The sequence below is a fragment of the Osmerus mordax genome, chromosome 2, assembly GCF_038355195.1.
Source record: "Osmerus mordax isolate fOsmMor3 chromosome 2, fOsmMor3.pri, whole genome shotgun sequence".
Classification (NCBI taxonomy): Eukaryota; Metazoa; Chordata; class Actinopteri; order Osmeriformes; family Osmeridae; genus Osmerus; species Osmerus mordax.
Window position 1 is genome coordinate 24,293,003 of NC_090051.1, and position 14,975 is coordinate 24,307,977.

Genomic DNA, 14,975 nt, shown 5'->3' on the forward strand with positions numbered 1-14,975 from the left:
ATAACTGTCAGTGACAGGCATTTCTATCTGAATACCAACAGTGTGATGAGGCAGATGCTAGGCCAGGCTGCCTCAGGCTGTGGACTGAGATGCTGGTGTGGCTCCCTACCTGGTTGGTCAGGGTGTCCAGGGCTGACAAGGCTGACTCCAGGATGGGCATGGCAATGGCCAGGTCAGCGTCACACTCGTCCTTGATGGCCTTGGCTGCCATGGCCTGCTGGTTAGCCACCGCCTCATCCACCTTCACCACCTTCTCTGTCTCGGCCACGTCCACAGACTCGTGCTGGATCACCAACATCATCTCGTCCACCTGCTTGCTGGCCACACGCAGTTCTGGCTGCAGGGCCTCCAGCTCCACCTGCATGCTGGCCACCTGGGATGCAGCCGACTCCAGCTTCTCCAGACCCACCTCGTAGCGCTGCTTCAGCTTGATCACCTCTCTGGGGGGGGGGGGGGGGGGGGGGGGGAGGTAGGGGTGTGAAGCCATGTGGATGGAACGAGACTAGTAGGGAGGATGAATGTTTAAAAGGATTGTGTGTAGTTTGTGGATCATCTTATCAAAGATTTCCTGGTGAAAGTTGAAATCAAATAAAGCCAACCATCCTTTTATCAATCATAATAATGAAGCACACAGGCATGATTCAAACTCTTGTAAACTGGTATTGCAGAGAAAGTGAAAGAGGTGTAGAGAGGAGAGAAGGTGGAAGAGGAGGAGAGAAGGTGGAAGCTGCCATACGCTCTCTTGTTCTCCAGCAGGGTCCTGAAGGTGGAGATGAGCTCCAGGTAAGACGTTGGCGTGACGTAGTTGTGGCGCTGCAGCTCTGACAGGAAGCGTTCCGACAGCGTGATGGTGGAGGTGTGGAAGCTCTTGCACATGTTGATGCACCCCTCCCGAGACTCGTCTGTCATCTCCACGTCCTCCAGGAAGCGGGAGGCCACAGCCTGCAGCGCGTCCTCCGGCCAGCTCTGCAGGAGGCAGGACATCTTCACCTACACCTTCTACAACTCTGCACACACTAAACAGCAGCCCTGTTTAAATTTTCCAAATGTCAGTAAAGTTAAAACCCTTTAGAAGTGTTTAAATATGCATAATCTGTGTAAAAGTAATGTGAGGATGTACTGGATAGAGGAAAGAATCACTTGTGATTCGCCTATAAATTACAACACATTTTTCTATGGGCCATGACTACGGGCCATTTTGGAGAGGAGAGCAGCTCTGGATGTTAAGAGGAGCAGGCTGAGACCTGAAACCAGTCGATGGTGCAGCAGTTGATGAGAGCAGGGAAGCGCCTCAGGCGGCTTCTGAAGGTGTCTCCGATGGGGCTCATGGCCAGCACCACGTGCAGCTGAGAGCGGCAGCGCTCCAGGAACATGTTGAAGAGGGCCAGCGGGCTGCCGTCTGTCTGCTTGTCCCGCTCCCGCTGGCGGTCCAGCACACGCATTCGTTCACAGATCTCCTGCTTCTCATCCACCGCAAACAGGTTGGGCACCTGAGGAGGAGGAGGGTTACAACATGACCAGGAACAGACCAGCCCATCTAGAAACAGGCTATGTCCTTCCCAGGCCGAAGAGACCCGTGTGCTGGCATGAGCTGTGGGAGGTTAAAGTGACTAAATTGGAGGTTAGTTCCATAATCGATGATTATTCAGGACAGATACTGAGTAGCTGTGACGTCACACTGCAGCAGAACTAGTGATGGTGCAAGTGCTCCAACAGAATTAGTGATGGTGCAAGTACTCCAGCAGAACTAGTGATGGTGCAAGTGCTCACGCAGACAATATTAGGCTGTTTAATGTGCTATTAATTCATGTATTTATTGGGCATATTTCTCCCTGCACCCACCTCTCCAGTGTCCAGTAGTGTGAGTGTGTGTGTGTATCCCTCCACCCACCTCTCCAGTGTCCAGCAGTGTGAGTGTGTGTGTGTATCCCTCCACCCACCTCTCCAGTGTCCAGCAGTGTGAGTGTGTGTGTGTATCCCTCCACCCACCTCTCCAGTGTTCAGCAGGTTACTGACGTCCTCCAGGAAGGACTCCTTTGTGATCTGTGTGTCGGTGAACAGGAAGACTCCGTGAGTCTCTCCCTGCGTCGACTTCCTCATGATCATCTTCAGGTCATCACGCCACTCAGCCGTGCCGTAGCTCTTGGAGATCTCCACCTGGAAGAGCTCCGCCTCGGCCATGTGGGCGGCCAGGCGGGTGAGGGACTGGCGGCCACTCCCTCCCACCCCCACCAGCAGGGCGTGGCCGCGGGGCTGCTTCAGCACGCGCGACACCCGGCACACGTGCTCGATGGCAAAGCGGAACAGCACTAGCTTCATGACGGCCTTGCTGATGTTGTTGTACTCATCCAGGTGGGACTCCACCACCTGGCGCAGCTGCTGCAGATGCTGCACCTCACGGTAGCTGCGGTCTTCTCCTTTGGGGTCGTGAAAGTCGCAGAACATGAGGCTGCGCAGGTCGTCCTCGGTGACACGGCCGTCCTGGTCCTGGTCAAGGTGCTGGAACAGCTGGTGGAAGTCCTCCTTCAGGCAGCTGCCACACACCTGCTGCAGGTGGCTCACCATCCAGGCTCGGTCTGTGTCCTGCACCAGCCGGTCGTAGTACACCCTCTGAACCTAGGAGGGCAAAGGGGCAGACCAGGGTTAGGGTTAACCTAACCAACCTGACAGAACACCAGGGTTAGGTTTAATCTGGTACTCAGTACACAGTTGGTGCTGCTCACACAAAGTAAAGCTCCATTTTTGAATAATGAAGTTGAGAAACAATGAAAGTAGTTTTAAGAATTGATATAAAACTGATACATGAAGTCTACACTTTAAAGAAAGAATGGAGTCACAAAGAATAAGAATGAATGAAGAACAGAATGGTTTAAAGGTCAGCGTTCTATTTCTCTTCCATTAATATGGAAGTAAGTAAGACTTTATTTATATAGCACATTTCATACAAGAATTGTAGCTCAAGGTGCTTTACATAAAATCAACAAAAATAATAATCAAAGTGATAAACAATTCAAACAAAAATAAAAATCCCAATAAGATCTCTGTTCAAGAGAGAAAACAACTTTAAAAAGTAGGAAAAACCTTTTGAGATAAAATTACTTAAATGCTTCGGTAAAAAGGTAGGTTTTAAGCTGTCTTTTAAAAATGTCTAGAGTGTTTGCTTCCCTAATATTTATGGGTAATTTGTTCCATAGTTTTGGGGCGTAATTGACAAAGGCCGAATCACCAATCTTCTTATGACTGCTTCTGGTGACCTCTAATAGGCCTGCATTTGATGATCGCAGTGTTCTAGCTGGTGTGTAGTTTATAAAGGAGTTAGCAATGTAGCTAGGTCCTTGTCCGTGTAGAGCTTTGTATGTGAGGAAAAGGACCTTAAAGTCAATTCTGAAGGTAACAGGGAGCCAGTGTAAAGTAGCTAGGACAGGACTAATGTGTTCTCTCCTTTTAGTTTTGGTTAATAATCTAGCTGCAGAATTTTGAATGAGCTGTAGTCTTTCAGTGGTTTTCTTGGGAAGACCAGCGAAAAGTGCGTTACAGTAGTCCAGCCGGCTGGATATAAAAGCATGAATTAACTTCTCTGCATCATTTTGGTTTATGAATGGTCGTACCTTTGCTATATTCCTCAGGTGAAAGAAAGCTGTTTTGGTCACTTTATTAATGTGAGAGTTGAAATTCAAATCTGAGTCCAGGATTACACCGAGATTCGTCACCTCTGGTTTAAGACAGGGGGTTAAGCCTCCAAGATTCTTAATAAGCATCTCTCTTTTGGATTTGGGGCCACATAGTAGGACTTCGGTTTTGTCTTCATTTAATTTAAGAAAGTTATCATTCATCCATTTGTTTATTGCCAACAGGAAGTTGGTAATGGAATTGATGGCCGTTGCATCGTTGGGTTCAGTGGATATATATAGTTGTATGTCATCCGCATAGCTATGGAAATCTATGTTATGTTCTCTGATTATGTTGCCGAGTGGTAACATATAAAGAGAAAAAAGTAATGGACCTAAGCAGCTTCCTTGAGCAACCCCGTAGCAGTTCTCATGTTTCTTGGACCTATGGTCACCTAAACTAACATAAAACTTCCTTCCTGTGATATATGATTTCAGCCAGTTCAATACACTATCCGTGAACCCAATAAGCTTTTCCAGTCTATTGATTAGGATGTCGTGATCAATTGTATCAAATGCTGCACTGAGATCTGACAGGATAAGGATAGAGACTTTATTTGCATCAGAGTTTAGTCTGAGGTCGCTAATTATTTTGGTGAGAGCAGTTTCAGTACTGTGATATTTCCTGAAACCTGACTGCGAGACTTCCAGGATGTTATTTTCTTCAAGAAAATAATTTAATTGGACTAAAACTATCTTTTCCAGTACTTTACTAATAAATGGAAGGTTTGATATTGGTCTGTAATTTGCAAGTAGACTGTTATACAATTTGGGTTTCTTTAATAGGGGCTTTACAACAGCTGTTTTGAAGGCATCTGGGAAGACGCCAGTTCTAAGGGATGTGTTTATAATCTCTAGCACCGGACCTGAGACACTATCAAACACTCGCTTAAAGAATGTTGTGGGTATAGGATCAATATCTGAGATTGTGGAGTTAGATTCGCTGACAATTTTGGAAAGTTCACTAAGTGTGATACAGGTAAATGTGCTCATGGTTATGTTGCAGAATCTACTGATGTCAGTTTCGACCCCACTATTAATAATACTCGCTCTGATCAAAGTTATTTTGTTCTTGAAGAACAAAGCAAGCTCTTCACATTTAACTGCTGAGGATGGAGGTGGGGCAGGGACAGTGTTTAGCAGCTGGTCAATGGTGGAGAAAAGAACTCTGGAATTTCTGGCATTTTCTGTAATAATGTTGGAGAAATATTCTCTCCTTGCTAGACGGATGGTTTTGTTATAGGTGGTTAGTGTATCTTTGTAGATATTGTAGTGGATAGTGATCTTTGTTTTCCTCCATTTTCTCTCTGCTGCACGGCATTTTCTTTTCGTTTCACTAACATTTTTATTTCTCAGCCATGGGGAGGTTCTGCTTGTGCACTTCTTTTTGGTTTTCAGTGGTGCAACAGAGTCTAACACAGATAATAGTGCATCATTGAGGTTCTCTACCATTTCATTCAGAGAGCAATCATGGTTAGTCGGCTCATATAGAGCAAATTGTTCAGAAAATGTCATCATTGCTGTATCGTCTAAATATCTTCTATGGACTAAGAATTCTTTTTTGGTTTTTGTTAGGATAATTTCCACATTAAAAAGTATATAATGATGGTCTGAGAGGGGTAGATCAGTTATTGAAATATTATTGATATTTAGTCCAGTTGTTATCACTAGATCTAGTGTGTTTCCGTGCCGGTGTGTTGGGTCTGTTATGTGTTGAGTTAGATTGAAACTGTCATGGAGATTTAAGAGCTCAATAGTTCTTGGGTCTGCTTTTTTATTGACTTGGATATGTAAGTCTCCGTTTAAAACTACTTTGTCATATCTAGTGACACATAGTGATAATAGTTCAGAGAATTCTTGTATGAAATTGGCGAGTGCTTGGGTGGCCGATATATAATAACAAAAAGTATTGATTCGGTTTTGAGCTCTATAGCAAGATATTCATATGATGTGAATTCACCTAGCTCAGTGATTTTGAACAACAGTTTAGAGGAGAAAATAGCTGCGACTCCTCCACCTTTTTTTGATGTCCTTGAAACTTGGTGAAAGCTGTAATCAGGCGGACACGCTTCTATCAAAGTTGCTGTTGCCGTGTCATTGTTTAGCCAGGTTTCTGTTAGACAGATGCAGTCTAAGTTGTTTTCTTTGACCAGATCATTAACTAGAAATGTTTTGTTATTTAGTGATCTAACATTTAGAAGGGCCAGTTTCATCTGTGGGGTATTAACAGATAAAACAGGGGTAGATAAATCTGTTGGAAGAATATGGATAGTTCTGTGACTTCTAACACTAGTTTCAGGTTTGTAACCATGCATTTTACCATGCCATTTTCTGTTTGTGATGATGACCGGTATGTCCAATGAAATAGCATGGTGGCTGTCCTAGCGTAGCTTTTGTTTGGGAAAGTCTCTGTCACTGAGCTGTTCCATCACAAGGGAATTCATCCGGGGGGTGCAGATCTGTGCAGGGCCCATGTCCTTGCAGGAGGCTGTTTGAATGTTCTGTTCTGTTCCATGGGAGGTTGTTTGGGATGCGTCAGTCAGCTTAGACACAACAGGGATAGGGAAAGCTTGATTTGTGGTCAGGAGCACGTGATTGATGTTTGCTGTTAGTAGTCGAGATCCTCTACGGTTTGGGTGGAGTCCGTCAGCTTGAAAACGGTCTGCACAGTTCCAGAACACATTGAAGTTATTGATAAATCTCAGTTTGTGTGTCAGACAGACAGATGCCAACCATGTGTTGAAAGATAGTAGTCGACTGAAGGCTTCTCTTTTCCTCTGCGAAAGCATGCAATCGGTCCACTGATGAATACATCTTGATATCTGTTAAGTGTGTTCAGTAGCTGGGTGAAATGTTTTTTAAGTATCTCAGTGCCAGTTTTCTTGTGTAGGATATCAAACGAGCCAGTGTGGATGATAATCTTAGGGTTGTTTGGTTTATTGTTGAGGATTGTTTGTACCTCTGAGGACAGTTCCTCGACAGATGTGTTGCTAAGACAAATATTTTCTGTCTTTGCCAGTTTAACATGTGCTGTCATATCATGTAATATCTTCAAAAACTATCCAAATGATTGAAACTTCAGAGCATTTCTCCGTGAATAACTAGACAATACGATAGAAGCCAAGCAGGGAAGCAAGCAGGGAAGGTCAGGGGGAGGAGAGGGAAAGAAAATGCAACTGCCTTCGTTGAGAGCGTACGGAATGGAAGAGCTGAACTAACTATCACAGTCTGTGGCAGTGTTAGCCAGCTCAAATAAAGCTTGCCAATGCCAAAATAGAAAAATGCAGGGACACACAAACACACACACACAAGCGCACAAACACACACACACCTCGTGCACCCAGAGGCGTTTGATGTGGCTAGGCTGCTCTGCTGTCTCTGGCCGGGACAGACAGATGCCCTGGATGACGCGGGAGAAGTCTCGCAGGTTGAACAGGTAATGAGACTTGGCGGGGGTGGGCAGCAGGTTCCTGGTGGCCTCCTGGTACACAGACATGGTGGCGTGGATGATCTGGGATGTCAAGCTGGAGAATGGCTTGGGGAAGGAGAACCTGGACAAATACAACACAGAGCAGAGGTCTCTGTCCTGCTCTGGCCAGACCTGGACCTGTACTACACACAGACCTGGACCTGCACTACACACAGACCTGACCCTGTACTACACACCTGGACCTGTACTACACACCTGAACCTGTACTACACATAGACCTGGACCTGCACTACACACCTGGACCTGTACTACACACCTGGACCTGCACTACACACCTGGACCTGCGCTACACACCTGGACCTGCGCTACACACCTGGACCTGCGCTACACACCTGGACCTGCACTACACACCTGGACCTGCGCTACACACCTGGACCTGCGCTACACACCTGGACCTGTACTACACACCTGGACCTGCGCTACACACCTGGACCGGCATTACACACAGCAGACAAATCAACTCTGTTTAAAATGCTTCACTGTCTGCTTCACTTCCTTTCCTTAGTATAGATACTGATGTGTTTTTGATGTGTGCTAAAAACACGTCTCCATACAACATCTTATTCCTGTCCTAAAAGCTTGAGCATAAAACAGCAATAGCTTCCTCATTTGCGGTCCTTAATAATGTGTAATTGTTGTGGAGGTATAACTGATATCAAAGTTCAAAATGTTTAAAATCTTTTTGGGGACAAAAGCCACTGCCTGGTACACTAGATCTGTAAACACACATCCACCCCTCTAGTACACTAGACATCTGTAAACAAACATCCACAAGTACTGCCTCCACCCAGCAGAGACAGGGCCCAGCCTCCACCCAGCAGACAGGGCCCAGCCTCCACCCAGCAGACAGGGCCCAGCCTCCACCCAGCAGAGACAGGGCCCAGCCTCCACCCAGCAGAGACAGGGCCCAGCCTCCACCCAGCAGAGACAGGGCCCAGCATGGAGGCTCACCGTATGTTGAGGTGCCAGTCCAGAATTCGGGAGAAGATGGTGTACATGGTCTTCTCATCAAAGTCGTTGATGGTCACCGTGTTGAAGTGTCGGAGGAAGCGAGGTGTGATGGGGTTTCTGCCTCCACCTAGAGACAGACAGGAAGAGAAGAGCTCTCTATCTCTGGCTCTCCATTCCTGTCACTGGGTCATCTTATCATCCACATCAATGGAAATAACATTGTATTATACTGTATATTTAAGTGTGTGTGAGTGTGTGTGCGTGAGTGTGAGGAGGGAGGACGTACCAGGTGGGCCCATGGCACACATGATTTGGATGTCCACCAGTTGTATGGTGGAGCAGTCCCTGGTGTCATACCAGTTCCAGTGGTCCAGCCACTGGCGCAGTAGCTCCACAGGGGGCTGGGCCCCGTAGGTCTCCTTGGTCGGCATGTTCACATCATCCACAAACACCACCTGGGGGAACCCCACCTCTTAATGCCTACTCACCACCTGGGGGAACCCCACCTCTTAATGCCTACTCACCACCTGGGGGAACCCCACCTCTTAATGCCTACTCACCACCTGGGGGAACCCCACCTCTTAATGCCTACTCACCACCTCTTAACAGTTCCTTACCACCTCTTAATGCTTCCTCACAAAGCATGGACATGTGGAGACAGGGACCCCCCCGTCTGCCTTATCAGAGGGCCCTGCCATCCACCACCCCTTCTTACCGTTCTCTTGCCCAGTGGGGGGCCATACAAGCCCTTGCGCCTCTTGTCCAGCTTGGACATGATGATGCTCTGGGTCTGGGCTGCGGAGCTCTGAGCAGAGAAGTTGATGAGCAGGGGGCTGTACACATCCTTTCTCAGGCGGTTCAACAGGAAGTCCTGAGGGAAGGAGGAGTGGTTAGAGACGCCCTGGAAGTGATGCTTATAGGACTCAGAACCTTCTAAGATTGCATGTGTGCCACACTCCACAAGCATTCATGAGTTTCGTTTTGTGTCTAAACTGGTCGGTAAAGAGCTCTTCCTGGGTCCAGAGTATGAGATGTGTGAATCTGTTGTTCTTTGTAGTTCAACACAGTTCTGATGACGTGCAGACTTGAGACCCACCCTCACAGGTACAGACACACAAGCATGAACATGTGGAGGGTAAAGTGAACATCTCAATTAAACTTGCTCTATGGAGGTAACATGTTAACAGGAAAGTGTTCATACAGAGTAAATTAGAACACATGAACACGTTCTGTTCTTTGTCTGGTTGGTTACCAACAGGTCTGGGCTGCGTTTCCCGAAAGCGTTGTAAGCCTAAGTTGATCGTATCCCATCGTACGAATCTTAGTTTTACCGGCAGTTCCCAAAGAAACTGTAGCTAAAGTGTCTCTTGAAAATTCGTAGCTCTTGAAAGCGCATAGATTAGCCTACTCCTTATGAGCGTGTTTGGGAAACGCATGTAAGAAATATCGATGGTTTCGTTATTTTGCTTGAACGTTGCTACGATCCATCGTTATCGGGAAACGCAGCCCTGGTCAATGCAGGGAGCCTAAAGAGTTCATCAGCAGTCAACAATAAGAAGCAACCGAGAAAAAATAGCAAACATTGAGAAGAGGTTGCAAATTCCCTTGGTCCACCCTCAACCTGTGAGAGGTGTGAGAGGTGCCACCCTCACCCAAGCTGTGAGAGGTGCCACCCTCACCCAAGCTGTGAGCGGTGTGAGAGGTGCCACCCTCACCCAAGCTGTGAGAGGTGCCACCCTCACCCAAGCTGTGAGCGGTGTGAGAGGTGCCACCCTCACCCAAGCTGTGAGAGGTGTGAGAGGTGCCACCCTCACCCAAGCTGTGAGAGGTGTGAGAGGTGCCACCCTCACCCAAGCTGTGAGAGGTGTGAGTGGTGCCACCCTCACCCAAGCTGTGAGAGGTGCCACCCTCACCCAAGCTGTGAGCGCTGTGAGAGGTGCCACCCTCACCCAAGCTGTGAGAGGTGTGAGAGGTGCCACCCTCACCCAAGCTGTGAGAGGTGTGAGAGGTGCCACCCTCACCCAAGCTGTGAGAGGTGTGAGTGGTGCCACCCTCACCCAAGCTGTGAGAGGTGTGAGAGGTGCCACCCTCACCCAAGCTGTGAGCGGTGTGAGAGGTGCCACCCTCACCCAAGCTGTGAGAGGTGCGACCCTCACCCAAGCTGTGAGAGGTGCCACCCTCACCCAAGCTGTGAGAGGTGTGAGAGGTGCCACCCTCACCCAAGCTGTGAGAGGTGCCACCCTCACCCAAGCTGTGAGATGTGTGAGTGGTGCCACCCTCACCCAAGCTGTGAGAGGTGTGAGTGGTGCCACCCTCACCCAAGCTGTGAGAGGTGCCACCCTCACCCAAGCTGTGAGTGGTGCCACCCTCACCCAAGCTGTGAGATGTGTGAGTGGTGCCACCCTCACCCAAGCTGTGAGAGGTGCCACCCTCACCCAAGCTGTGAGAGCTGTGAGAGGTGCCACCCTCACCCAAGCTGTGAGATGTGTGAGTGGTGCCACCCTCACCCAAGCTGTGAGCGGTGTGAGAGGTGCCACCCTCACCCAAGCTGTGAGAGGTGTGAGTGGTGCCACCCTCACCCAAGCTGTGAGAGGTGTGAGAGGTGCCACCCTCACCCAAGCTGTGAGAGGTGCCACCCTCACCCAAGCTGTGAGAGGTGTGAGAGGTGCCACCCTCACCCAAGCTGTGAGAGGTGTGAGTGGTGCCACCCTCACCCAAGCTGTGAGAGGTGTGAGCTCTTCATGACCTCCTTTCACATTAATCTTCCAACTTGGCATGTGGAAGTGGTTTACACACGGGAGCTTCGAATACTTTTAAAGTAAAGAACAGATAAAAATGATTCATTTCACTCGTTGTCCTGACTGACACTGTTGATGTGCTTTCCAAATCAAACACATTTCTGGTGGTAATATTGTTGAGAGAGATGACCCAAGGGGGTCTCTGAAAGCTGTTCCATCAAACAAAATGACTTCAGTGTCAAGGTGACAAGAATGTAAGTGATAAGATGTAAATTCTGGAGAAGGCAGGCCGGAAGGAGTCACAACAATTATAAAAAGGGTTGACTCGGTTTTATTAGCTCGATGTCGGATCATGCCACCAATCCACAACAGAGTGGCTAGCATGAGTGAAAACTCTCTCTTACAAGAGTGCTTAAATACAGTATCTGGACATGTTCAAACATAGAATGCACAGAATCGCTTCCTTAACGGGTCTTCAGTGGTCAGTACACTGATACACTAGAACGTTCAGCAGGTGAAGTGGTCGTTAATCACATAAGCCTTATTTGTACATGATTTTCCTCACTGTCTCCCCACTGTCTGGACTGCATGCTATATTCTGCTCAGAGGGAGCCTTGCTGTATGACCTCTTGACCTTACAGAGACACATGCTGTACATGTACCCAGAAACTCTGCCTTACAGTAAGGCAAGGAGTCAGGGAATAAGATGAGGTTCAGTGAACACATCCCAAATGATGGAGTTGAAGACAGCAGAACCGCTTGGCAATTTTTAACTTGGGGTGGAGCAAGAAAATAGCTTTTGTGTGCCATTTTGAGGTGGGAGTATGGTTCTGGAATAGGGTCATGAAGACTAGTTTGCTCAACAGATTATCCCTTGGGGAGTTATTTCTGGGAATATATGTTAAAATAGACAAAGAGATGGGTTAGTGTGCTTCGGTCTGTCCAGACATCTTTAAGCCCGCAGCCTCCCCTGTGAGTGTACTACTGGACCAAACACACAGTCATGTGAGAGGTAATGTGTTTTGAAAGCAATGACATCAAATGAGGGGGAGACAGAGGGCAGTGTGTGTGTGTGTGTGTGTGTGTGTGTGTGTGTGTGTGTGTGTGTGTGTGTGTGTGTGTGAGAGAGAGTGTGTGTGAGGGTCTGTGTGAGGGTGTGTGTGTGTGTGTGTGTGTGTGTGAGAAAGGGTGTTGGCATAATGAATGAATGCAAGAGTGTGCGCATGTGTGTGTGTGTGATTGTGTGTGTGTGTGTGTGTGTGTGTGTGTGTGTGTGTGTGTGTGTGTGTGTGTGTGTGTGTGTGAAAGGGTGTTGGCATAATGAATGAATGCAAGAGTGTGCGCATGTATATTTTTGTTACCTCTGCATACGTGAGTCTGTTGAGGCCTTCCTATGTGGTTCTCTCTGTGTGTAGCAATGTGTGAGTGTGTGCAGCAGCATGGCTGTGCGTTTAGGAGAATGTGTATGTGTGTGTGTGTGTGCTTGTAGCAGCATGTCTGTGTGTGTGTCTGTGTGTGTGTAGCAGCATATGGTTCTGTGTTGAATCATGATTGTGTGTGTAACAGGCTAGATAATGGATGGGGCTGTTAACATGATGGATGGGAGGCTCTCCCTCCTCCTGCTAGGGTATGGAGCGTGGCGAGGCGGGGTTGGGTGTGTCTGAGGTTTTGATCATGGGGGGGTTAGGGTTGGTTGGATGACATGGACAAAGACCCTACTGATCCACCCTGGGCTACTGATCCACCCTGGGCTACTGATCCACCCTGGGCTACTGATCCACCCTGGGCTACTGATCCACCCTGGGCTACTGATCCACAGCATGCAGAGCTGGGCTGCAGCGAGGCTACAGCAGGGAAGATCTCTTCCACCTGCTCCCTGCACGTTTAAACACACAGATACAGCTCCGCGTTGCATACCAAGCTCACACACTTCCAACCACTGTCACTCACTCACCCTGACTGGCAAATATATCCAAGTGATTCATTGTAGCGAAAAGCAAGGTTTCTCAACAGGGATGCAGTGTCCTAGGTGTCCACACCCTACAGTGTCTAGTTAGGTTTGAAACTGCAGCCCTCACTATGATGTAGACGCTCTTGCCGGTGCCAGTTGGTCCGATGAAGATGGTGGGCTTCTGGTGGGTGATGAGCAGCTCCATCAGGGCTGTGGAACACACGGTGTTCTCTGTGGGCACGATGATCTCGCTGAACTGCAGGTCCTTGGCAATAGGGGGCGCCGCCTTCAGCTGGTCTGTCCACAGCTCCCACCTCCCAGGGCCCTGCAAAATAACAAGGACCTTGTTTCAGAATCTCTTTTTATGTGCATGGAAGTTTGTTTTTATATTGAAAAGTCTCAAACATAATAGGACGGCAGAGCCTGTATACACAGCTGTTATCTCAAACATGATAGGACGACATCTATATCCTAGGTCAGATTCACGAGGAAGGATATGGTCTCCTGTGAGTATTCAGTACCAGATCACAGTATGACCATCATGGATGCAGCCCTCACGCTGACTAGGTGTGGAACGGAGCCCAGTCCCAAATATCATCATAACCCTAACCCTAACTTTCCAAACAGTATGTTAGACAAAAATTCTAATCCTATTCCTTGGGGAGGGACCATTTCTTGTGTACAGTAGCTCAATGTAGAGCAGTTAGCAATGCTCTCAGACGACTGTGGTACTGGGACAGCCCGTCTCACCTCCTTGATGAAGAGGTACTGGTAGAGCGAGCCCTCAGAAGGCAGAGCCACGGTCAGCTGCTTGGTGGGGGGCTCCACGGTGCTCAGGATACCATGACGTGTTCGTGTGTCTTCGCTCAGGGCTCCCTCCAGCATCTCTCGCACCACAGAGTCAAACTTCACACGGCCAGACTCAGTACAGCTGGCTCCTACCGACCACACCAGGCAGAACACAAAGATGCCCTGTGCCAGAAAGATTAGCATTAGCTTGTTACGTCTCTGGGACTGGGGGAGAAAGGCAGTAAGAAACTTGTTTTGCAGACCAACAAGATAGCAATAGTTTAGTATGGCAATAGTATAGTATGGTCTAGCATAAAATGAACTATGAAATATCAGAGATAAAATCATCGCAGTACTTTGCTTTTAAACAAATAAACAAAGACTTGGAAATCAAGCCTGATCAGCCCACAATAATGTAGTTTATTAAAGATCAACACGCTGATGGTGACCAGATGAGACACTGGCAGGTGCCCCAGCAACGCTGCCAATGTGTCAGGAGAGAGCAGAGCTGCAGTCGGGAGAGAGAACTTTGGTTCTTTCACTAAGTTGAGCAACTTTTGGTCATTAGAGAATAACAGCTTTTAATAACTATTAAGCTCAGAGCCAAGTGGTTTGTGGATGGATGGTTCAAGTGAGCGTACTGAAAGCTACAGGGTGATGTGGTGACAACAGAAAGTTAATGACTTCCAAAACAAGTACAGACAGCTGTATAGCACTTAGCGTACTAGAGGCCTTTTATGGGCCTTTCAGGGTACTGTTGGCTGCCTGTCATACCTTAAACCAGGCTTCCCTCTGTCTTAGTGCCCCAGGATGTTTTCCATCTCCTCTCCCTCCGCCGCCTCCACCTCCACCTCCTCTCTCTACCTCTCACCTCCAGCCAGGAGCAGACGTCTCTCTCATCCAAGCTCTTAATCTTGGCCTCGTCTCTGAACTCGTCCAGCATGCAGTCCATCAGGTTCATCAGGGACTTTACCAGGTTGGTGTCGGACGTCGGGGAATGTTCCTGCAGAGAAAACACAGATCAGGAGGCTTCCTATTGTCTAGGTCTAAGTACCAACTCCGGACATCAGAAGATCAGAAAACACAGGCTTTTCTCAGTAAATGAGAGCAGGGGTAAGTAAGGTAGTAACAGTAGCAGTGCCTACTAAGGTGTATAGTGTGTTTGTATTGCCATTATTCATTCCTAGTTCCTGCCTTGGTGGCTTTGCGTATGAGCTGCAGGCAGGCGGGCAGCATCCTGTCAAAAAGGCCTGTGATGATGTGTCTGTGCATGGGCTTGACCGTGGAGGGCAGGGTGTTGAGCCAGGACAGCATCACAGGCCTCCAGCCCAGCATGTGAGGCTCCATGTAGATCATCCCACAGCGAGACACCTGCAGATACGACACAC

The 14,975-nt window shown here is 48.1% G+C and overlaps 1 protein-coding gene across 1 annotated transcript in view; it reads right to left on the minus strand.

Annotated features, from left to right (window-relative positions):
• The window catches only part of dnah7 (dynein, axonemal, heavy chain 7), an 83,761-nt gene that overhangs the window by 33,981 nt on the left and 34,805 nt on the right, over positions 1 to 14,975 (minus strand). The window contains exons 33-44 of the mRNA XM_067261627.1: positions 14,782 to 14,958; positions 14,459 to 14,590; positions 13,549 to 13,770; positions 12,926 to 13,123; positions 8,825 to 8,980; positions 8,396 to 8,564; positions 8,110 to 8,236; positions 6,994 to 7,219; positions 1,990 to 2,610; positions 1,245 to 1,490; positions 737 to 966; positions 110 to 440 (exon numbers count right to left, since the gene is read on the minus strand). Of these exons, the coding sequence (XP_067117728.1) occupies positions 110 to 440; positions 737 to 966; positions 1,245 to 1,490; positions 1,990 to 2,610; positions 6,994 to 7,219; positions 8,110 to 8,236; positions 8,396 to 8,564; positions 8,825 to 8,980; positions 12,926 to 13,123; positions 13,549 to 13,770; positions 14,459 to 14,590; positions 14,782 to 14,958 (2,835 nt within the window). The remainder of the gene's footprint in view (positions 1 to 109; positions 441 to 736; positions 967 to 1,244; positions 1,491 to 1,989; positions 2,611 to 6,993; positions 7,220 to 8,109; positions 8,237 to 8,395; positions 8,565 to 8,824; positions 8,981 to 12,925; positions 13,124 to 13,548; positions 13,771 to 14,458; positions 14,591 to 14,781; positions 14,959 to 14,975) is intronic.